The sequence below is a fragment of the Pseudophryne corroboree genome, chromosome 6 (assembly GCF_028390025.1).
Source record: "Pseudophryne corroboree isolate aPseCor3 chromosome 6, aPseCor3.hap2, whole genome shotgun sequence".
In the NCBI taxonomy this organism is placed as follows: Eukaryota; Metazoa; Chordata; class Amphibia; order Anura; family Myobatrachidae; genus Pseudophryne; species Pseudophryne corroboree.
Genome location: NC_086449.1, coordinates 100,116,295 through 100,139,242, shown reverse-complemented (window position 1 = coordinate 100,139,242; position 22,948 = coordinate 100,116,295). Strand labels below are relative to the sequence as shown.

Sequence of the window (22,948 nt, the reverse complement as noted above, 5' to 3'; positions counted from 1 at the left end):
GAATCTAGTGTAATACGTAATTTAATAATGACCACAACAATGGTCCCAATAAAATGACAAACAAAATCCTCATAAAAGAATTCTCCCAATGGGAGCTTTTTTTGGTTTATATTATTCCAAAACTACACACCGTACTTGATAGTAGTAGTGGTGCTGCCGCTCCCGCCGGCGGATTCGTTGCTCAGCTTGATGTGCTGAGGAGCTACTTAAAGGAGAAGCAACTGAAAGATCTAGCGACGTGCCTGCTGATCTGTGCAACACAGGAACGTAACTAATCATTTAAATATGATTTTTAATCATTATTGAGGGTTAGATTGAAGGCGCCTATACGAATTGTGTATTATTCTTTTGTACTGTCTATGTTCATTTGGGGTGAGGGAGGCACCCTATAAGTACAGAATTTGTTAAGGCTGCATTCACTGCGCACCAGGGATTACACAAATTTATTTTCTGTTTGCTATGTTCCAAAGATGCCCACTAAGGGTGAGTAGGCTCCACTATGGTTGCATGCAAAAGCTTACACCCAAAACTGATGTCTTTGGCTACATAACCATTACATTTATAGCACTTGGCGAAACAGAATGACCAGGGGTCTGCCATGCATAACTGCTCCACAGTGTTGCACCAGTTGAGGCGCTTATCGTGTAGCCGCTGTGATCCATCGAAGTCCCAACTGCTTTGTCACTTGTCAAGTTCAGGGATGATGGCCAGCTTGCATTGGAAAAATATGGAAAAGCATAAGATTGAGCTTGAACAAAGATGTGTGGATCCACGTTCTTTCACACAGCAAATGTAACTCTTCCAAACGTGGTAATTCACTATAGATGCTGGTTTCCTGACCTTAATCCTGGTCTGATTTACCTGTTCAAAGCCCTTAACATTGAGGATCATGCCTTCAAAAACCATGCTATAAAGGCCTAAAGAGCTGTGTACTGTCGAAAATATGGGCCCTGACTGAGGAAATGTGGTCAGATGGCCAGTCACCACGGAAGCTTCACCACAATACTGACGAGGTTGGTGTAGCAGGACAGACGCCCCAGTAGGGACTCAGATTTATTTAATGATCCCGTGACATTTCCTATCAGAGCTATCCTTTATGGACATTGAATCAGGAATGGTGATGGTAGTGGTTTTTGCCACCTGAGGTGAATTATTCTTCTTAACCCAAATCCTCATCTAAAAACAGATATGAAGAATTGAATTTCTTCGGAATTTGATATTGCAAATTTAGCTTCTTCCAAGCTCCTCCCAGGAATCTGTAAGGTGAGAAGCAATGGAAAAAGTACTGCAGTTCTCTTTTGTTACGTTTGAACATGGAAACCATAGCAACATCAGGTTCTACCAGTATCTAGAAATCTAAGGCATAGATTACAGCCCTTAGACTAACTGTGCCCATTCCTTGGGCACAAAAAAAAAAACATTGACATAGTTAAACTTAAGGTGTGTAGAGGTGGAGGAGGCAGCCTGCAAATACATTTACATCTGTTCCTGTTCCTAAAACATCACCCTCTACCAACCCATTCTATTCCACTGTCCCCCAGATAGGATGTCAGTGAGAGGTGAAAGGACATCTGCAGTTGCCTTACACTTAGCCACATTAGCAGCTGTAGAATACTACAGATCTCCGCTTTCCCTTGCCTGTAGGACGGGGAGACTAATGACATACGCACTCCTTTGGGTGAGTAATGGTGCATACACACTGGGCGTTTTTGCCCAGTGTGTATGCTGAGCGATGATGTGAAAATTGCTTTCCGCAAAATCACAGATTTTCATGGGGGTGAACCACTTTCCACAGTAGTAAAACAGGCCGACGGACAGCGGCGGCCAGTGTTGATGTGGGAGCACACATTAGCGCTCACCGCTCATCTCAAGTCCATACACACTAGGAGATTTTGAGCTCAAAGTAGCTCAAAACGCCAAAAGTGAGCTACTTTGAGCTCAAAATCGCCTAGTGTGTATGGACCTTAAGAAATATTGGGCATTGGTCCCTTACAGTTCTAGGGCTTGAGAAGTAGGATGGGTTATTGGAGAGGCGTGTACTACGATATACCCGCCCAGGATCCCGACCGCCGGAATGCCGGCAGCCCCTTGCGGTCTCGCTGTGCTCGCCACGCTGTGGGCATGGTGGCACCATGCTATTTATTCTCCCTCCAGGGGGGTGTCGTGGGCACCCCGAGAGGGAGAATAGTTGTCGGGATCCCGACAGCCAGGATATCGAGTGCCTCTCATTGGAGAGATAGAACTCTAGAGCGCTCTCTCTCTCTCTCTCTCTCTCTCTATATATATATATATATATATATATATATATATATATTTACTCAATTCTTACGAATAAGAAAAAAGGGCGGCACTCCAATATTCCAATAAGAAAAATTATTTAGTGAAAATTCATGTCAGGTCGTCAACGTTTCAAGGCCCTCGGGCCTTTTCGCCAGGACGCTTTACAATAGTGCAAAGTGATGAATACAAAGCATTACAAACCGAAGTTAATGACATACCTTTTATAAGATGCAGATGTCCGCAGGTGCTGGCGTCCGTCGTCCTCCCGTCCGGCAAAAGTGACGTACTTCCGAAACTGACGTCACCCTGGCGCCCGTCCGGCTGGCAACTAGGTCTCCATAGCAACCGCCGCGGCTCTCCCACTGCCTATCGGCGTGCGCCCCCCCATGCGGTTACTACAAGAATGTGCATGAGCATATCTATACAGTGAAAACAAAACATTAAACCGGGTGAAAAATATATATGGATTACTGTGGAAAAGTTGGTGATATAAACAGTGATAGTGCTCAAATACATAGCAACAGTGTAAAAATTAAAAACAGTACCAGAGATATAATCAATGTCGTGGTTAATCCAAAACGTCTCTTTGCTGCTAATGTATACTAAAAGTATGTATATTCTCTTATTTATTCATATATTAAGTCTACCGTGTGCTTACGACTAAGGTGTACCTACAACTTTTTGGAATCATCCTATTCTTACAAAGGACCACTAGCATAACTATCTGAAGGACTCTAATTAAATTTTATGCTACTGAGACAGATGGAGTTATCTCTACTTAATCTATCGTTATGTTTCATAAAAATATACTCCAAGAGATCTTTTCATTGAGACCCCTTGGAGCTATCGTGTCAAGAATGTAAATCCATTTGGACTCACATTGACTCAACCGCCTCTTCCTGTCTCCTCCTCTGACATCAAGGGGGACATGGTCGATGAGCTTATATTTCAAGGAGGTCAGTGGATGATGAGCTTTTTTAAAATGGCGTGCCACAGGTTTGTTGCAGTATGTATGTATATATATATATATATATATATATATATATATATATATATATATATATATGTGTGTATATATATATATATATATATATATATATATAGCAAGCTGGTGGTGCGGCACTCCAAGGATTTTGACAGTAAATAGATAACAACGTTTCAATGCCGTTTATTCAAAGTGGCATTTTCATCAGGTAACAACATACAATACAAAGATCTGACCTTAGATACCCATACTACCACGTGTAGAGCCGCGCGCCGCAGCGGGACTGCACACCCGGCAGCCGCGCATGATCAATGACGTCATGGCGCGCCGAAAGACGCGTCATTAGACGTGTGTCAGATGAACCCGTAACCAAGGAGACGGACAACAAAACAATATAATAACCAGACACAGAATTGCCGATGCACCTAAAGTTCAGGCTGATTCCTAGGATCATAATAGAAACATGACATTATACCGATAAGGTGCTGTAATACGCGACCTGGCAACAAGAAATGCCATAGCAACAGTGCAACTTATCAGCAAACAACTGAATACTAAACACTGTACAGAGAAATCACAAATGTGCAAGCCCGCCCTATATATGCACAAATATGAATACGTAAATATCTAGACCAGGCATACAGGGCATAACGATAAATGAAGATACGTTAAAGCGCTATGTTACCTAATAAAAAGTAAAGCAAAACCTGAAAATAAATGACAGAATAGCAGAAAAGAATATTGAGAACATAATTGTAAATCAACCGTGTAAGGCCAATGTACTAATGCCCGAATGCTCGTTTAGGCCCTTAGGAGCCAAGGTCCCTAGACAGAAAATCCAGCGATCCTCGCATTGTAATAGTTTGAGACCACGGTTGCCCCCACGTATAGAGTGTGGGACGTGGTCAATCATTCTGTACTTCAACGTGGTAAGGTTATGTGCAGCCTTAGCGAAATGTCTCGCGACAGGCTGATCACTCTTACCCGTAAATAATGCAGCTTTGATGGCAGAGCGGTGTGCTGCCATCCGTTCCTTAAATGGACGTTCCGTCTTGCCTATATAAGATAGGCCACACGGACAGATGATTTGATAAACAGTAAAAGTTGAATTACATGTAAGTCTATGTTTAATAAGTAATGATTTGCCGCTATGCGGGTGATAAAAAGTATCACCTGGAATCAGGTACTTACAGGTTACACATGTACATCTGATGCAACCTGTTTTACCACGATAGATGCCGGGGGTGGGCTCTGTTATGTCTGCTTTAACAAGGTCGTCACGAATGTTACGTCCCCGCTTATAGCAAGACAACAAGTGTGTGTCTAAAAGACCACAGCCTGGGTCCGATTTAATGATGGGCCATAAATTTTTAGCTGTTATCTTAATGCCAGGGCTGACTGATGTATACTGAGTAACCCAGGGCAGAGTGCTCTTCTTAGGTTTAGTGTTAGATTGCAATAAGGACATTCTGTCCATATTTAAAACCTTGGCTTTAGTTAGTTGTAACTTGGCAAAATCGTACCCACGCTTCAGAAATGTATTAAGTAATACATCGATCTGGGTCTCTGCTTGCTTAATATCGGAGGTTATACGCCTTATTCGAATGAACTGCGAGTAAGGGAGCCCTTTAATTAATGATACAGGATGACAACTATTAGCCAAAAGCAAATTGTTGCGGTCAGTAGGTTTTGAATAAAGGTTAGTTGAAATAATGCCATCAGCAATGGAGATAGCCACGTCCAAAAAATGAATATCAGTAGTACTGAAAGAAAAAGTGAATTTTACTGGGCTGGTACTAGAGTTATGTGATTCAAGGTGCCTGACCAAATCACAGCTGTCCCCACGCCAAAAAATGAGCAGGTCATCTATATAGCGGCAGAAAAAGAGAGTTCTATCAGCAATTGAGGGGTCAGAAAAAAATATGTCTTGTTCAACGTCGAACATGAAGATGTTAGCGTATGAGGGGGCTACTGCCGCCCCCATAGCACACCCAATCAATTGCAGATAGAATGCCCCATTGTAAAGAAAAAAAATTTTGGTCAAAATAAATTGAAGAATCTCCACTAGAAAAGAAACATCGGGACCATCATAAGACGTTTGATCATTCATAAACCGTCTCAACGCCATCAAGCCCATAGCATGGGGGATGACGGTGTACAGGCTGACTACGTCAATTGAAAACATAGTGACATCAGAAGATAAGACTGGAAGAGCTAGTAGTTTCACTAAAAGTGATGATGTGTCCAGCAAATATTTCGGGTGTTTCCTTATAAGTGGTTGTAATGTCGCATCTAAATAAACTGACAGAGGTTGTGTAAGACTGCCACGGGCAGCAATTATAGGTCTGCCCGGGGGGTCAGTAAGCGACTTGTGTATCTTTGGTATAGAATAAAACAGGGGGACTAACGGGAATGCAGGTAATAAGGCTTTACTTAGTTGTTCTGTAATAGTCCCATTGTCCACCGCCTGTTTGAGAATGGTAGATAATTCTCCTTTAAATAGTTTAGTAGGATCTTCAGAGAGTCGTCGGTAAGTCTGGGAGTCATCCAGATGGAGAGCAACCTGTTTCTTATAGTTCACCAAGTCCTGGATCACCAGGGCACCCCCCTTGTCTGCTGGGCGAAAAATCAAATCTTTATTGCTAGCCAAATCCGCTAAGGCTGATTGTTCCGTAGAAGATAAATTATGACGATGCGGAGGTCGACTTAAAGTGCTCGTATTGACGTCATCATGTAATAAACGCACGAATGTCTTTATTGAGGGGTTGGACGATTGTGGTTCAAAAGATGACTTGGGAACCAATTTCATCAGCTGGGCAGGTAGATCAGGAGTAGAATGATCCTGAATTAATACAGTGGTGGGTATATTGCGTTTGCTGTAAAATTCATTCAACTTCAACTGTCGGTGTAGTCTGTGTTGTTCCACACTCCACTCGAGCGGATTAAATTTGGTGGTAGGTACGAAAGATAATCCCTTGGATAAAACAGCAGTCTCTGCAGGGGATAATTCGTAGGATGATAAATTAACAATTAATGTTTCTTCGTGGTCTGTTTGTTTCCACGTCCCCTGCCTTTTGTTTTGGCCGCCACGTCTTGTGTATTTGCACTTCCGCGAGTATAATGAACCCGCGCGGTCACCCCTAAAGGGTCCGTCTGTCCGTGGGGAACTGCATCGTAACCACCTCTGTCGTTATCGCTGGTAGATGAATTGAACTCGGTTGAAGAGTCCATTTGTCTCCCTCCTGGTCTCCTGTTACGTCTGAAGAATGGTTTTCTGAAATCGGATCCTGTAGCAGGATAAGTCCATTGGTATGCTGTGTTAAGTTCATAGTCCGCGTCAACTTTGGCCTGTTTGGTCTTTTTGAACTTAATCAAGTCCCTCTTGTAAACCTGCAATTGGGACTTCTTACTCGTTCACCTTGACAAAGGGGTGTTAGCACCCCAAAACGTTGGATGGTTTTTATTTGCACCAGAATGGATTAAACACAGTTTGCTTTAAATATCCATGAGTCTGTCCCTGAGTGCCGCTGCATGCTAGGATTTGCTGTATGTATGTATGTATGTATGTATGTATGTATATATATATATATATATATATATATATATCTCCAAGCAGAAGTCCCGGCACTCCCTTCACTCTGTGTAACTGGCTGCGGTGCCCTTCTCGAGAAGGTGAACTCTTTCTCAATGTAGATAGTAGAAAGCAGGCGGCACTCAAGCAGACTCATAGGTGAAAAAAGGTGGTTAGTTTAATCCAACATGTTTCGGGGAAATCCCCGTCCTCAGGGCCTAACTAGCCAAAGTGAACTACACAAACAATATAAATACACATGGACAGATACAAAACGTGATTAAACAATTATACTCACCTGTTCAACGGCGCCGAATGCCCGCTCGTGGATCCGGCCATCCTCCGCGTCGCCTCCTGCTGACGTCAGTTGCAGGCCGCGCCGCCAGCCGATCTCCATGGAAACCCCCCGGAGACGTCAGTGCGCAGCCCTGCCGCCCGCCTCTCAGGGGGGACGCATACTCATGTATCCAACCACTGCTGAGCGTCGTGCCGCGTCACACGTGTCTCATAGCAACCTAATATAAACAATAAACAATAAAGAATAAACAATAGAGAAAACAAGGTGAATAAAGAAAATGACATAAATTAACACTGATCAAACAATACACCTATACAATGGATATAACCAATCCTATCTAGTGAAGTATATTAAAGTATAGGGGTTAATATACTTCACTAGATAGGATTGGTTATATCCATTGTATATGTGTATTGTTTGATCAGTGTTCATAATTTGTCATTTTCTTTATTCACCTTGTTTTCTCTATTGTTTATTCTTTATTGTTTATTATTGTTTATATTAGGTTGCTATGAGACACCTGTGACGCGGCACGACGCTCAGCGGTGGTTGGATACACGAGTACGCGTCCCCCCTGAGAGGCGGGCGGCAGGGCTGCGCGCTGACGTCTCCGGGGGTTTCCATGGAGATCGGCTGGCGGCGCGGCCTGCAACTGACGTCAGCAGTAGGCGACGCGGAGGGTGGCCGGATCCACGAGCGGGCGTTCGGCGCCGTTGAACAGGTGAGTATAATTGTTTAATCACGTTTTATATCTGTCCATGTGTATTTATATTGTTTGTGTAGTTCACTTTGGCTAGTTAGGCCCTGAGGACGGGGATTTCCCCGAAACATGTCGGATTAAACTAACCACCTTTTTTCACCTATGAGTCTGCTTGAGTGCCGCCTGCTTTCTACTATCTATCTATCTATCTATCTATCTATCTATCTATCTATCTATCTATCTATCTATCTATCTATCTATCTATCTATCTATCTATCTATCTATCTATCTATCTATAAATATGACCTCTGCAGCTGTATTATAGACTACAGATATTAAGCAATACGATTATGTATTGATGCTTATATCTAAAATTCTCATTGCCCCTCTTGTTGTTTTCGCAGCTTATGGTTCATTACCAACCAACAGGAATACCAGATGAGTGGGGAGCAACACCAAGTGAGCAGGGTCGTCCCAGAACAGTGAAGAGAGGGGTTGAAAATATCTCTGTGGAAATACTTCCAGGTAATGAGCCACACACAATACGTGGGGGTGTCACCTATGAATTGCCTCCTGTGCTTAATATATCCTTTTCTCATACGTCCTAGAGGAAGCTGGGGTCCACTTCAGTACCATGGGGTACAGATGGCTCCGCAGGAGCAATGGGCACCTCAAGACTTCTCAAGGGTGTGAACTGGCTCCTCCCTCTATGCCTCTCCTCCAGACCTCAGTTTAGAAAATGTGGCCAGGCAGACTGGATGCACTCTTCTCTGAAAGACTTTGTTAGGTTTTTTATTTTCAGGGAGGACTGCTGGCAACAGTCTCCCTGCTTCGTGGGACTTAGGGGGCAGAAGTAGGAACCAACTTCCTGAATAGTTCCGTGGCTCTGCTTCTGGCTGACAGGACATTATCTCCTGAAGGGTACTGAACGCTAGCTGCAGCTATGTGCTCACTCCCACAGCCCGCCGTCACCCCCCTTACAGAGCCAGAAGACAGATGAGTGTATAAGAAGAAGGATCTTCATCGTGACGGCTGAAAGGTGCCACGCAACGGGCGGGAACGCTGCGCGCCATGCTACCCGGTAACACAGGCACAGCAGGGTGTGGTGGGGGGGCGCCCTGGGAAGCATGAAACCTACTCAAAACTGGCAGATACAGGGACATAAGTTGCTGAGGCACAGTCCTACCCCTGCCAGTATAAATATTAGTATTGAAAGATCTGAGGGGAAACGCGCCATTATGGGGGCGGGGCTTCCTCCTCAGGCAGCCAGCACACTGCTCAGTGCCATTTTCTCTATCGTCCTAGTGGATGCTGGGGTTCCTGAAAGGACCATGGGGAATAGCGGCTCCGCAGGAGACAGGGCACAAAAAGTAAAGCTTTTCCGATCAGGTGGTGTGCACTGGCTCCTCCCCCTATGACCCTCCTCCAGACTCCAGTTAGATTTTTGTGCCCGGCCGAGAAGGGTGCAATCTAGGTGGCTCTCCTAAAGAGCTGCTTAGAGAAAGTTTAGCTAGGTTTTTTATGTTACAGTGATTCCTGCTGGCAACAGGATCACTGCAGCGAGGGACTGAGGGGAGAAGGAGTCAACTCACCTGCGTGCAGGATGGATTGGCTTCTTGGCTACTGGACATCAAGCTCCAGAGGGACGATCACAGGTACAGCCTGGATGGTCACCGGAGCCGCGCCGCCGGCCCCCTTGCAGATGCTGAAGACAGAAGAGGTCCAGAATCGGCGGCTGAAGACTCCTGCAGTCTTCTAAAGGTAGCGCACAGCACTGCAGCTGTGCGCCATTTTCCTCTCAGCACACTTCACACGGCAGTCACTGAGGGTGCAGGGCGCTGGGAGGGGGGCGCCCTGGGAGGCAAAATAGTACCTATAAAGGCTAAAAATACCTCACATATAGCCCTAGAGGCTATATGGAGATATTTAACCCCTGCCTGATTTCTCAAAATAGCGGGAGACGAGCCCGCCGGAAAAGGGGCGGGGCCTATCTCCTCAGCACACGGCGCCATTTCCTCTCACAGCTCCGCTGGTCAGGACGGCTCCCAGGTCTCTCCCCTGCACTGCACTACAGAAACAGGGTAAAACAGAGAGGGGGGGCAAATTTATGGCGATATTTTTATATAACAAAGCAGCTATAGGGGAGCACTTATTATAAGGCTATCCCTGATATATATATAGCGCTTTTGGTGTGTGCTGGCAAACTCTCCCTCTGTCTCCCCAAAGGGCTAGTGGGTCCTGTCTTCATTAGGAGCATTCCCTGTGTGTCTGCTGTGTGTCGGTACGTGTGTGTCGACATGTATGAGGACGATATTGGTGTGGAGGCGGAGCAATTGCCAAATATGGGGATGTCACCTCCTAGGGGGTCGACACCAGAATGGATGCCTTTATTTATGGAACTACGGGATAGTGTCAACACGCTAAAGCAGTCGTTTGACGACATGAGACGGCCGGACAATCAATTAGTGCCTGTCCAGGCGACTCAAACACCGTCAGGGGCTGTGAAACGCCCTTTGCCTCAGTCGGTCGACACAGACCCAGACACAGGCGATGACTCTAGTGGTGACGGTGACGAATCAACCGTATTTTCCAGTAGGGCCACACGTTATATGATTTTGGCAATGAAGGAGGCGTTACATTTAGCTGATACTACAGGTACCACTAAACAGGGTATTATGTGGGGTATGAAAAAACTACCTATAGTTTTTCCTGAATCAGAAGAACTAAATGACGTGTGTAATGAAGCGTGGGTTGCCCCTGATAAAAAGCTGATAATTTCAAATAAATTATTGGCATTATACCCTTTCCCGCCAGAGGTTAGGGAGCGCTGGGAAACACCTCCTAGGGTGGACAAGGCGCTAACACGCTTATCAAAACAAGTGGCGTTACCCTCTCCTGAGACGGCCGCACTTAAAGATCCATCAGATAGGAGGATGGAAAATATCCAAAAAAGTATATACACACATGCAGGTGTTATACTACGACCAGCTGTAGCAACTGCCTGGATGGGCAGTGCGGGGGTAGTTTGGTCAGAATCCCTGATTGAAAATATTGATACCCTGGACAGGGACAATATTTTACTGTCGTTAGAACAAATAAAGGATGCATTTCTTTATATGCGTGATGCACAGAGGGATATATGCACACTGGCATCACGGGTAAGTGCTATGTCCATTTCGGCCAGAAGAGCTTTATGGACGCGACAGTGGACAGGCGATGCGGATTCAAAACGGCATATGGAAGTTTTGCCGTATAAGGGGGAGGAGTTATTTGGAGTCGGTCTATCAGATTTGGTGGCCACGGCTACAGCCGGGAAATCCACCTTTCTACCTCAAGTCACTCCCCAACAGAAAAAGGCACCGACTTTTCAACCGCAGCCCTTTCGTTCCTTTAAAAATAAGAGAGCAAAGGGCTATTCATATTTGCCACGAGGCAAAGGTCGAGGGAAGAGACAGCAACACGCAGCTCCTTCCCAGGATCAGAAGCCCTCCCCGGCTTCTACAAAAGCCTCAGCATGACGCTGGGGCTTCTCAAGCGGACTCGGGGACGGTGGGCGGTCGTCTCAAAAATTACAGCGCGCAGTGGGCTCACTCGCAAGTAGATCCCTGGATCCTGCAGATAATATCTCAGGGATACAGGTTGGAATTAGAGACAGATCCACCTCGCCGTTTCCTGAGGTCTGCTTTACCAACGTCCCCCTCCGAAAGGGAGACGGTGTTGGAAGCCATTCACAAGCTGTACTCTCAGCAGGTGATAGTCAAGGTACCTCTTCTGCAACAAGGGAAGGGGTATTATTCCACTCTTTTTGTGGTACCGAAGCCGGATGGCTCGGTAAGGCCTATTCTAAATCTGAAGTCCTTGAACCTGTACATAAAGAAGTTCAAGTTCAAAATGGAGTCACTCAGAGCAGTGATAGCGAACCTGGAAGAGGGGGACTTTATGGTATCCTTGGACATCAAGGATGCGTATCTCCACGTTCCACTTTACCCCTCACACCAGGGGTACCTCAGGTTCGTTGTACAAAACTGTCACTATCAGTTTCAGACGCTGCCGTTCGGATTGTCCACGGCACCTCGGATCTTTACAAAGGTAATGGCCGAGATGATGATTCTTCTTCGAAGAAAAGGCGTATTAATTATCCCATACTTGGACGATCTCCTAATAAGGGCGAGGTCCAGAGAACAGCTAGAGATGGGATTAGCACTGTCTCAAGAAGTGCTAAAACAGCACGGGTGGATTCTGAATATTCCAAAATCCCAGTTAATGCCGACAACTCGTCTGCTGTTCCTAGGGATGATTCTGGACACGGTTCAGAAAAAGGTTTTTCTCCCGGAGGAAAAAGCCAAGGAGTTATCCGAGCTTGTCAGGAACCTCCTAAAACCAGGAAAGGTGTCTGTACATCAATGCACAAGAGTCCTGGGAAAAATGGTGGCTTCTTACGAAGCGATTCCATTCGGCAGATTCCACGCAAGAATTTTCCAAAGGGATCTGTTGGACAAATGGTCAGGGTCGCATCTTCAGATGCACCTACGGATAACCCTGTCTCCAAGGACAAGGGTGTCTCTTCTGTGGTGGTTGCAGAGTGCTCATCTATTGGAGGGCCGCAGATTCGGAATACAGGATTGGATCCTGGTGACCACGGACGCCAGCCTGAGAGGCTGGGGAGCAGTCACACAAGGAAGAAACTTCCAGGGAGTATGGACGAGCCTGGAAACGTCTCTTCACATAAACATTCTGGAACTAAGAGCAATATACAATGCTCTAAACCAGGCAGAACCTCTGCTTCAGGGAAAACCGGTATTGATCCAGTCGGACAACATCACGGCAGTCGCCCATGTGAACAGACAGGGCGGCACAAGAAGCAGGAGGGCAATGGCAGAAGCTGCAAGGATTCTTCGCTGGGCAGAGAATCATGTGATAGCACTGTCAGCAGTGTTCATCCCGGGAGTGGACAACTGGGAAGCAGACTTCCTCAGCAGACACGATCTTCACCCGGGAGAGTGGGGACTTCATCCAGAAGTCTTCCACATGCTGGTAACCCGTTGGGAAAGACCAATGGTGGACATGATGGCGTCTCGCCTCAACAAAAAACTGGACAGGTATTGCGCCAGGTCAAGAGATCCGCAGGCAATAGCTGTGGACGCGCTGGTAACGCCTTGGGTGTACCAGTCGGTGTATGTGTTTCCTCCTCTGCCTCTCATACCAAAAGTATTGAGAATTATACGGCAAAGAGGCGTAAGAACGATACTAGTGGTTCCGGATTGGCCAAGGAGGACTTGGTACCCGGAACTTCAAGAGATGATCACGGAAGATCCGTGGCCTCTACCTCTAAGGAGGGACTTGCTTCAGCAGGGTCCCTGTCTGTTTCAAGACTTACCGCGGCTGCGTTTGACGGCATGGCGGTTGAACGCCGGATCCTAAAGGAAAGAGGCATGCCGGAAGAAGTCATTCCTACTTTGATTAAAGCAAGGAAGGAAGTAACCGTGCAACATTATCACCGAATTTGGCGAAAATATGTTGCGTGGTGCGAAGATCGGAGTGCTCCGACGGAGGAATTTCAACTGGGTCGATTCCTACATTTCCTGCAATCAGGATTGTCAATGGGTCTCAAATTGGGATCTATTAAGGTTCAAATTTCGGCCCTGTCGATTTTCTTTCAAAAAGAATTGGCTTCAGTCCCTGAAGTCCAGACCTTTGTTAAGGGAGTGCTGCATATTCAGCCTCCTGTGGTGCCTCCAGTGGCACCGTGGGATCTAAATGTGGTTTTGGACTTCCTAAAATCTCATTGGTTTGAACCACTAAAAAAGGTGGATTTGAAATATCTCACATGGAAAGTGACCATGCTTCTAGCCCTGGCTTCTGCCAGGAGAGTGTCAGAATTGGCAGCTTTATCTTACAAAAGCCCATATCTGATTTTCCATTCGGACAGGGCAGAACTGCGGACTCGTCCGCATTTTCTCCCTAAGGTGGTGTCAGCATTTCATCTGAACCAGCCTATTGTAGTGCCTGCGGCTACAAGTGACTTGGAGGACTCCAAGTTACTGGACGTTGTCAGAGCATTAAAAATATATATTGCAAGGACAGCTGGAGTCAGAAAATCTGACTCGTTGTTTATATTGTATGCACCCAACAAGATGGGTGCTCCTGCGTCTAAGCAGACGATTGCTCGTTGGATCTGTAGCACAATCCAACTTGCACATTCTGTGGCAGGCTTGCCACAGCCTAAATCTGTAAAGGCCCACTCCACAAGGAAGGTGGGCTCATCTTGGGCGGCTGCCCGAGGGGTCTCGGCATTACAACTTTGCCGAGCAGCTACGTGGTCAGGGGAGAACACGTTTGTAAAATTTTACAAATTTGATACTCTGGCTAAGGAGGACCTGGAGTTCTCTCATTCGGTGCTGCAGAGTCATCCGCACTCTCCCGCCCGTTTGGGAGCTTTGGTATAATCCCCATGGTCCTTTCAGGAACCCCAGCATCCACTAGGACGATAGAGAAAATAAGATTTTACTTACCGATAAATCTATTTCTCGGAGTCCGTAGTGGATGCTGGGCGCCCATCCCAAGTGCGGATTATCTGCATAAGTTGTACATAGTTATTGTTAACTAATTCGGGTTATTGTTAAAGGAAGCCATCTTTCAGAGGCTCCGCTGTTATCATACTGTTAACTGGGTTTAGATCACAAGTTGTACGGTGTGATTGGTGTGGCTGGTATGAGTCTTACCCGGGATTCAAAATCCTCCCTTATTGTGTACGCTCGTCCGGGCACAGTACCTAACTGGAGTCTGGAGGAGGGTCATAGGGGGAGGAGCCAGTGCACACCACCTGATCGGAAAAGCTTTACTTTTTGTGCCCTGTCTCCTGCGGAGCCGCTATTCCCCATGGTCCTTTCAGGAACCCCAGCATCCACTACGGACTCCGAGAAATAGATTTATCGGTAAGTAAAATCTTATTTTATCTCCTACCAAGCTGCAGAGAAGAACGCTGGTCCTCCTCCACTTCTGAACCAAGTATCAGGGTGCAAAACATGGGGGGCACGGTGTAATTTGGTGCTATAGTGTGAAATTATCATTATAAAAGCGCTACAGGTCTGTGGGCATTTTGTGTTTCACAGAATATTTATCACTGGCGCTGGGTTTTGAACTGGCAAATCCTATCTGTGTCCTTCTGACAGATTTTACTGTGGGTCTGTCCCCTATAAGTCCCGGAGTGTCTGTGGTGTGGTTGTGCACGTGTGTGACATGTCTGAGGCAGGGAGCTCTTCCCCTGAGGGAGCCATTTTAGGGACACAGAGTTGTACACCACGAGCCTGAATGGGTGAAAGAATTACGTGATAGTGTGTATCATATCAGTAAGAGATTGGATAAGTCTGAGTCTCATGCAGAAAACTGGAGAAAATCAGTGGAAGATGTGATTTTTCATAGTTCTGCTTTTTCGTCCACAGGCGACCCCTCTGGGTCACATAAAGGACCATTTGCACAGATAGTACAAACTGATACCGACACGGACTCTGATTCCTGTGTCGACACTAATGATTCCAGGGAAATAGATCCTAAATTGGCAAAAAGCATTCAATACATGATTGTTGCTATAAAGGAGCTCTTGGAAGTTACGGAAGCCTCTCCTGTACCTCAGGAGAAAGCGAGCTCTTGGAAGTTACGGAAGCCTCTCCTGTACCTCAGGAGAAAGCTTATTTTTATAAAGGAAAGAAAATTAATGTTACTTTCCCTCCTTCTCACGAGCTGAACACTCTTTTTGAGGGAGTTTGGGCAAACCCTGAAAAGAAATTTCAGATTCCCAAAAGGAATCAGGTTGCTTATCCTTTCCCGGCAGAGGACAGGAAAAGGTGGGAGTCACCCCCGGTGTTAGACAGTGTCCTGTCACGGTTAACAAAAAAGGTGATTCTCCCTGCACCTGGGACGGCTTCACTAAAGGAGCCGGCAGACCGCAAGTTGGAGACTACGTTAAAATCTATTTATGTGGCCAATGGTACACTGCTCAGGCCCACTATTGCTTGTGCGTGGGTGAGTAGTACTATCGAAAAATGGTCAGATAACTTGTCATCTGAAATTGACATGATAGATAGAGACGAGATACTCCTAAAGTTAGGTCATATCAAAGACGCTGCTGCATACATGCTAGAAGCCATGAAAGATATTGGGCTCTTGGGTTCAAAAGCCGCTACCATGGCAGTCTTGGCTCGGAGGGCGTTGTGGATTCGCCAGTGGAATGCTGACGCAGATTCCAAAAGAAATTTGGAGGCTCTCCCGTATAAAGGTGAGGACTTGTTTGGAGATGGGCTGGATGCGTTGGTCTCTGCGGCTACCGCAGGTAAGTCGACATTGTTGCCTTATGCTCCTGCACCGGCGAAAAAGACACATCAGTCTCAGATGCAGTCCTTTCGGCCCAACAAATACAAAAATGCCAAAGGTACCCTCTTCTTTGCAGGTAGAGGGAGGGGAAGAGGGAAAAAGTCCACAGCGTCTCCAGGATCGCAGGAGCAGAAGTCCACCCCTGCTTCTGCCAAATCTGCAGCATGACGTTGGGGTGGGAGCACGTCTGAAACTTTTCAGTCAGATCTGGGCTCGATCTGGCCTGGACCCATGAGTCTTGCAAATAGTGTCCCATGGTTACAAGCTGGAGTTTCAAGACGTCCCCCCATGCCGATTTTTCAAATCGACCTTGCCAGCTTCTCTTCCAGACAGAGGAGTAGTAACGGCTGCAATTCAAAAATTATGTCAGGATCAGGTCATTGTCCTGGTACCCTTGTCACAGCAGGAAGAAGGTTTTTATTCAAGCCTCTTCGTAGTTTCGAAGCCGGACGGCTCGGTCAGACCAAATTTAAACCTGAAATCTCTGAATCTCTACCTGAAAAGGTTCAAGTTCAAGATGGAATCTCTGAGGGCAGTGATTTCCAGTCTGGAGTAAGGAGATGTCATGGTGTCGGTGGACATAAAAGATGCCTACTTACATGTTCCCATTTATCCTCCACATCAAGCTTATCTGAGATTCGCAATACAGGATTGCCATTACCAGTTCCAGACGTTGCCGTTCGGACTCTCCACGGCACCGAGGGTGTTCACCAAGGTGATGGCGGAGATGATGGTCCTCCTTCGACAACAAGGAGTCCATATAATCCCTTACCCGGAAGATCTCCTGATAAAAACGAGATCCAAGCAACGGTTGGTGCAGAACATTGCACTCTCCCTGTCAGTACTCCAACAACACGGTTGGATCATGAATTTTCCAAAGTCGCAGTTGGAACCGACGACAAGATTGTACTTTCTGGGGATGATACTGGACACAGAAGTTCAGAGGGTATTTCTTCCGGTGGAAAAAGCTCTGGAGATCCAGAGAATGGTCAAACAAGTTTTGAAACCAACAAGAGTGTCGATCCATCAATGCATTCGGTTGTTGGGAAAGATGGTAGCGGCCTACGAGGCCATACAGTTTGGCCGATTCCATGCCAGAGTATTCCAGTGGGACCTGTTGGACAAGTGGTCCGGATCCCACCTACACATGCACCAGAAGATAAACCTGTCCTCCAAAGCCAGGATTTCACTCCTGTGGTGGCCGCACAGTTCTCACCTATTATGGGGACGTAGGTTCGGGATTCAGGACTGGGTCCTAGTAACCATGGATGCAAGTCTCCGAGGCTGGGGAGCAGTCACACAGGGAAAAAGTTTCCAAGGAAAATGGTCAAGTCAGGAAACCTATCTTCACATAAGCGTTCTGGAATTGAGAGACATTTACAACGGCCTTCTACAAGTGGTGCATCTTCTTCAAGATCAACCCGTGCAGATCCAGTTGGACAATGTAACAGCAGTCGCGTACATAAACAGTTAGGGCGGAACGAAAAGCAGAGCAGCAATGGCAGAGGTGACAAAGATCCTCCTCTGGGCAGAAAGACATGCAAAAGCTATGTCAGCAATTTTCATTCCGGGAGTGGACAACCGGGAAGCAGACTTCCTCAGTAGACACGATCTCCATCCAGGAGAGTGGGGCCTCCACCAAGTAGTCTTCGCAGAGGTGACAAGTCTTTGGAGAGTTCCTCGAGTAGACATGATGGCATCTCGTCTCAACAAGAAGCTTCAGAGATATTGTTCCAGATCGAGAGACCCTCAAGCAATAGCAGTGGATGCACTGATAACCCAGTGGGTGTTTCGGTCGGTATATGCTTTCCCTCCTCTTCCACTAATACCAAAAGTTCTCAAAATAATAAGAAGAACAAGGGTTCGAACAATCCTCATAGCCCCAGACTGGCCAAGGAGGGCTTGGTATCCAGATCTTCAGGAGTTGCTCATAGAAGATCCTCGGCCTCTTCCTCCTCGCGAGGATCTGCGGCAGCAGGGGCCGTGCGTGTAGCAAGAATTACCGCGGCTACGTTTGACGGCATGCTGTTGAGCGCCGGATCCTAGCCCGAAAGGGTAATCCCAAGGAAGTCATTCCCACTCTTGTTCAGGCCAGGAAAGGAGTAACGTCTAAACATTACCACCGTATTTGGAGAAAATATGTGTCTTGGTGTGAATCCAAGAAGGCTCCTACGGAAGAGTTTCAGTTAGGACGTTTTCTCCATTTTCTGCAGGCAGGTGTGGATGCGCGTCTAAGATTGGGTTCAATCAAGGTTCAGATTTTGGCCTTGTCAGTTTCTTTCAAAAACAATTGGCCTCCCTTCCAGAAGTCAGACGTTCGTGAAAGGGGTACTGCACATCCAACCTCCATTTGTGCCTCCAGTGGCACCATGGGACCTTAATGTGGTGTTGCAGTTCCTTCAATCAGATTGGTTTGAACCTCTGCAGGAGATAGAATTGAAGTTTCTCACTTGGAAAGTGGTGATGCTCTTGGCCTTGGCGTCCGCAAGGCGGGTGTCTGAATTGGGAGCCTTGTCTCACAAGAGTCCTTACCTGGTCTTCCATGAAGATAGGGCAGAGTTGAGAACTTGCCAACAATTTCTTCCAAAGGTGGTTTCATCTTTCCATATATGCCAACCTATTGTGGTGCCGGTGGCTACTGACACCTTCACTGCGTCAAAGTCTCTTGATGGTGGTTAGAGCTTTGAAAATTTATGTCACAAGAACAGCTAGGATACGGAAAACAGAGGCTCTGTTTATCCTGTATGCTCCCAACTAGGTTGGGTGTCCTGCTTTTAAGCAGACCATTGCGCGCTGGATCAGAGGGATGATTCAGCACGCTCATTCCACAGCAGGATTGCCGATACGGAAGTCGGTAAATGCCCATTCTACTAGAAAGGTGGGCTCATCCTGGGCGGATGCCCGGGGGGTCTCGGCATTACAGCTTTGCCGAGCGGCTGCTTGGTAAGGGTCAAACACGTTTGCTAAATTTTACAAGTTTGACACCTTTGCCGATGAGGACCTCAAGTTTTGTCAATCGGTGCTGCAGGGTCATCCGCACTCTCCCGCCCGTACTGGAGCTGGTTCCGGTATGAATGGTCGACCATGTTATGGTCGACAGTCATTAGGTCGACCACTATTGGTCGACATTGACATGGTCGACATGGACACATGGTCGACATATGAAAAGGTCGACATGAGTTTTTTTAACTTTTTTTGGTGTCGTTTTTTGCGTAAAGTGACTGGGAACCCCAATTAGTGCACCGCGTCCCCTCGCATGGCTCGCTTCGCTCGCCATGCTTCGGGCATGGTGCCTTCGCTCCGCTACCGCTTCGCTCGGCACACTTTACCGTTCCAATCGTAGTCCATGTGGATCGTAAAGTATGGAAAAGTTCCCCAAAAGAAAAAAAAGTAAAAAAACTCATGTCGACCTTTTCACGTGTCGACCATTTTCATGTGTCGACCATTGTCATGTGTCCATGTCGACCATGTCAATGTCGACCAATAGCGGTCGACCTAATGACTGTCGACCATAACATGGTCGACCATGTGAACGGATACCCTGGAGCTTAGGTATAGACCCCATGGTACTGAAGTGGACCCCAGCATCCTCTAGAACGTATGAAAAAACAGGATTTTAATACCTACCGGTAAATCCTTTTCTCCTAGTCCGTAGAGGATGCACGACCCAGTGCGTACTTTACCTGCAGTTATTAGTTTGTAGTTACACAAGTGTTGTGTTATGATTATTTTTCAGCATGTTGCTGCATTTGTTCATGCCCGTTGGCATGTGTTATGTTGAATGCCATGTTCTGCAGCATGGTTGAGGTGTGAGCTGGTATGAATCTCACCATTAATTTAAAAAGTAAATCCTTTCCTCGAAATGTCCGTCTCCCTGGGCACAGTTCCTGTACTGAGGTCTGGAGGAGGGGCATAGTGGGAGGAGCCAGTTCACACCCTTGAGAAGTCTTGAGGTGCCCATGGCTCCTGCGGAGCCATCTGTACCCCATGGTACTGAAACCCCAGCATCCTCTACGGACTAGGAGAAAAGGATTTACCGGTAGGTATTAAAATCCTGGGGTTTTTTATGTTTCGCTCTCTGCAATAGGGGAACATAGATTGTGGCAAGTCAATGAAAAAGTAACTGGACCTTACTGTATATTCTTTTCTTTTTTCTTTTTTTTTTATTGTCTGTCTACTCAGCTGACTAAGAAGTCATTTTGATTGCCATGAAGATTAGCCAGCAATCCTGTTCAGTTCACAGGCTTTAAAAAAATAAAAATTAATTATGGGAGTTGAAATCCTCCTTCCTTATCCTTACACCATTTATTAACCACTGTTAGGCTTGCTTTCACAATTATTAAATTATTATTCATTAATAATGAATCCTTTACTCCAAGAAAAGGATTTAACATCAGTAGAGGAATCTTTTTTTTTTTTTTTTTCTTCTCTTTTTGCAGTGCGCCCTTCTTATGTGCTTTTTATGTGTTTTCAGGGGAGCCAGCCCAGATTGATCATTTAGTCTTTATGGTCCATGGTATCGGACCTGCCTGTGACCTTCAGTTTCGAAGCATTGTGCAGTGTGGTAGGTTATGTCTACTATTATGTTTACTATGTTAACCAACCAGCCCCGTTCTAGCCACATAACACCCATACTCTACTCCCTTCACTGGCTGCCTGTAAGATGGCGAATCGTCTTCAAGATTGGCTTACTGAGTTTCAAAGCATTACATGACCAGGGCCCAAGGTACCTGAAGCAGCTACTGACCCCATACTGCCCCACTCGATTACTGCGATCTGTAGATGAAGGACTTTTAGCAGTACCTAGAATCTCCCGTAATTCATCTGGGGGTCGAGCATTTAGTCATGCGGCTCCGACTCTATGGAACTCACTTCCCCGCACAGTGCGAGAGGCCCCAACTATAGAAGCCTTCAAAAGTAGACTCAAGACTTTCCTGTTTACTCAAGCATTTCCATAATGTCACTTTAGTATCTCCATGCTTCTGTATTTCATGAAAAGCTGTTCTGTACTTCATTATTTTCTGTACTATTTTATGCTATGTATTTGTTTAGTGCCTTGAGTCCTATTGGAGAAAGAGCGCTATATAAATAAAGTTATTATTATTATTATGACTTGGGGAAAGAAAGCTGCGAGCTGTGATCTCCCTAGCATTGCTCCTGACCATCAGCATGCGTGAATCTGTCAGCGAAGTCTAATTTATTTTTCTTTTCCCCAGTCAATGATTTCCGGTTTGTATCCTTGAATCTGCTTCATGCTCACTTCAAGAAAGCTCATGAACAAGACCAGATTGGTCGGGTTGAATTCCTCCCTGTGAACTGGCACAGCGCACTGCATGCTGATGCTACTGGAGTAGACAAGTATGTGCATGTTAAAGAGTCTTCTACACTGGGGCTGATTCAGTTAGACTTTGGCCTCCGTCCGATCCTTACACTCTAGTGCCTTGGCGGATTTACGCCCAGGATTCCTACTCATTTAGCTTTCATCCCTTAGAGGCGCCAGCTGAAACAAGCAAGACTTGTGTACCTTTGTCTCAGAGTACATACAGCATGTTTGTTTCTACTGTTATAAATAACAGCACAAATGTTGCAGATACTGTAAAATCAGGACCCTGACTAAAGAATAATGCACTTCACAGTTTGGTTGTTATAATAAAATCCATAATAGATTAAGAGACTCTATACCTACAGGGTTCCTTCTGATTAAGCAGTTTGGTGAATTTTAGAAAATCTGGTGAATTTGGTGAATTTTAGAAAGTCTGATCTGACTGAGATGAAGGAAGCTTTCACTGCAAGTACAAATAAACAGCAAAAATACAAACAACCACAAGGTGGTAGCAACAGCACATAATTGGGCATCAGTTAAGACGCTTTGTTGTTGTTAAGTGTCATCAAGTTGCTGCCGACTTACGGCGACCCTATGGATCTTCTGTCAAGCGGCTCTGTGTTGATAGTGTGGTATCCATAGATGCTTTACCAGAATACAATAGTAATACTTAAGCTATAAAACACTCATTAGAACTGTTTTATTCTGGTAAAGCGTCTTAATTGATGGCCATGTATGTGCTGTTGCTGCCACCTTGTGGTTGTATGTATTTTTGCTGTTTATTTGGACTATTGTGAAAGTTTCCTTCACTCTAATAGGCTGTCACCGGGAACCATGGGAGCGCACGCTACAGTTCTGTGGCGTCACCTGCACCGATTGGGTGGTGCATGAAGGCGGCATTCTACACTTTGATTGGCTTTTCCCCGCCCGGCACTCAGTTGTTGTTGTTTTAAATGCCACTATATATATATATATATATATATATATATATATATATATATATATATATATATAATTTTATTTTTATTTTTCACAGATTTTAGCTTCATATACAGTACGTGAGCACTCACCATCATAGACAGCATGGCTACAATACTGCTTCATCTATGACATTTCACACTTGCTTGAACACTGGTTACTCATACCGGAAGACTGCAAATTTGTTCTAGCAGATCCTGTAATCACAGAGGAAGGAATTTAACTGTAAACATAGTCATGTCGTTATGTTTTTATAATGAAGCTATTATTGGATTTTCTAATTTGCTATAGCTGACTTTATTTAAATTAAGATCAAATAATCAGGTCACTCACTTCAGTATGAAATGCCGACAGCGGAATCCCATCCGCCAGAATGCCGACAGCGGGGCGAGCCCTAGAAAGCTCCTTGCGGGCTCGCTGTGCTCACCACACTGCGGGCACGG

At 45.8% G+C, this 22,948-nt stretch overlaps 1 protein-coding gene and 1 long non-coding RNA gene across 5 annotated transcripts in view; one reads left to right on the top strand and one right to left on the bottom strand.

The window, feature by feature from the left end:
* The window catches only part of DDHD2 (DDHD domain containing 2), a 252,721-nt gene that overhangs the window by 65,761 nt on the left and 164,012 nt on the right, over positions 1–22,948 (top strand). For all 4 annotated transcript variants that reach the window (XM_063931530.1, XM_063931529.1, XM_063931532.1 and 1 more), the window contains 3 exons: positions 8,239–8,359; positions 20,679–20,768; positions 21,421–21,562. In XM_063931530.1, the coding sequence (XP_063787600.1) occupies positions 8,239–8,359; positions 20,679–20,768; positions 21,421–21,562 (353 nt within the window). The remainder of the gene's footprint in view (positions 1–8,238; positions 8,360–20,678; positions 20,769–21,420; positions 21,563–22,948) is intronic.
* Positions 577–22,699, bottom strand: LOC134936485 (uncharacterized). Its single transcript, XR_010180503.1, has 3 exons — positions 22,598–22,699; positions 2,499–2,699; positions 577–1,256 (listed from the first exon to the last, which is right to left on the bottom strand). It is a non-coding gene; the product is annotated as an uncharacterized LOC134936485 (long non-coding RNA).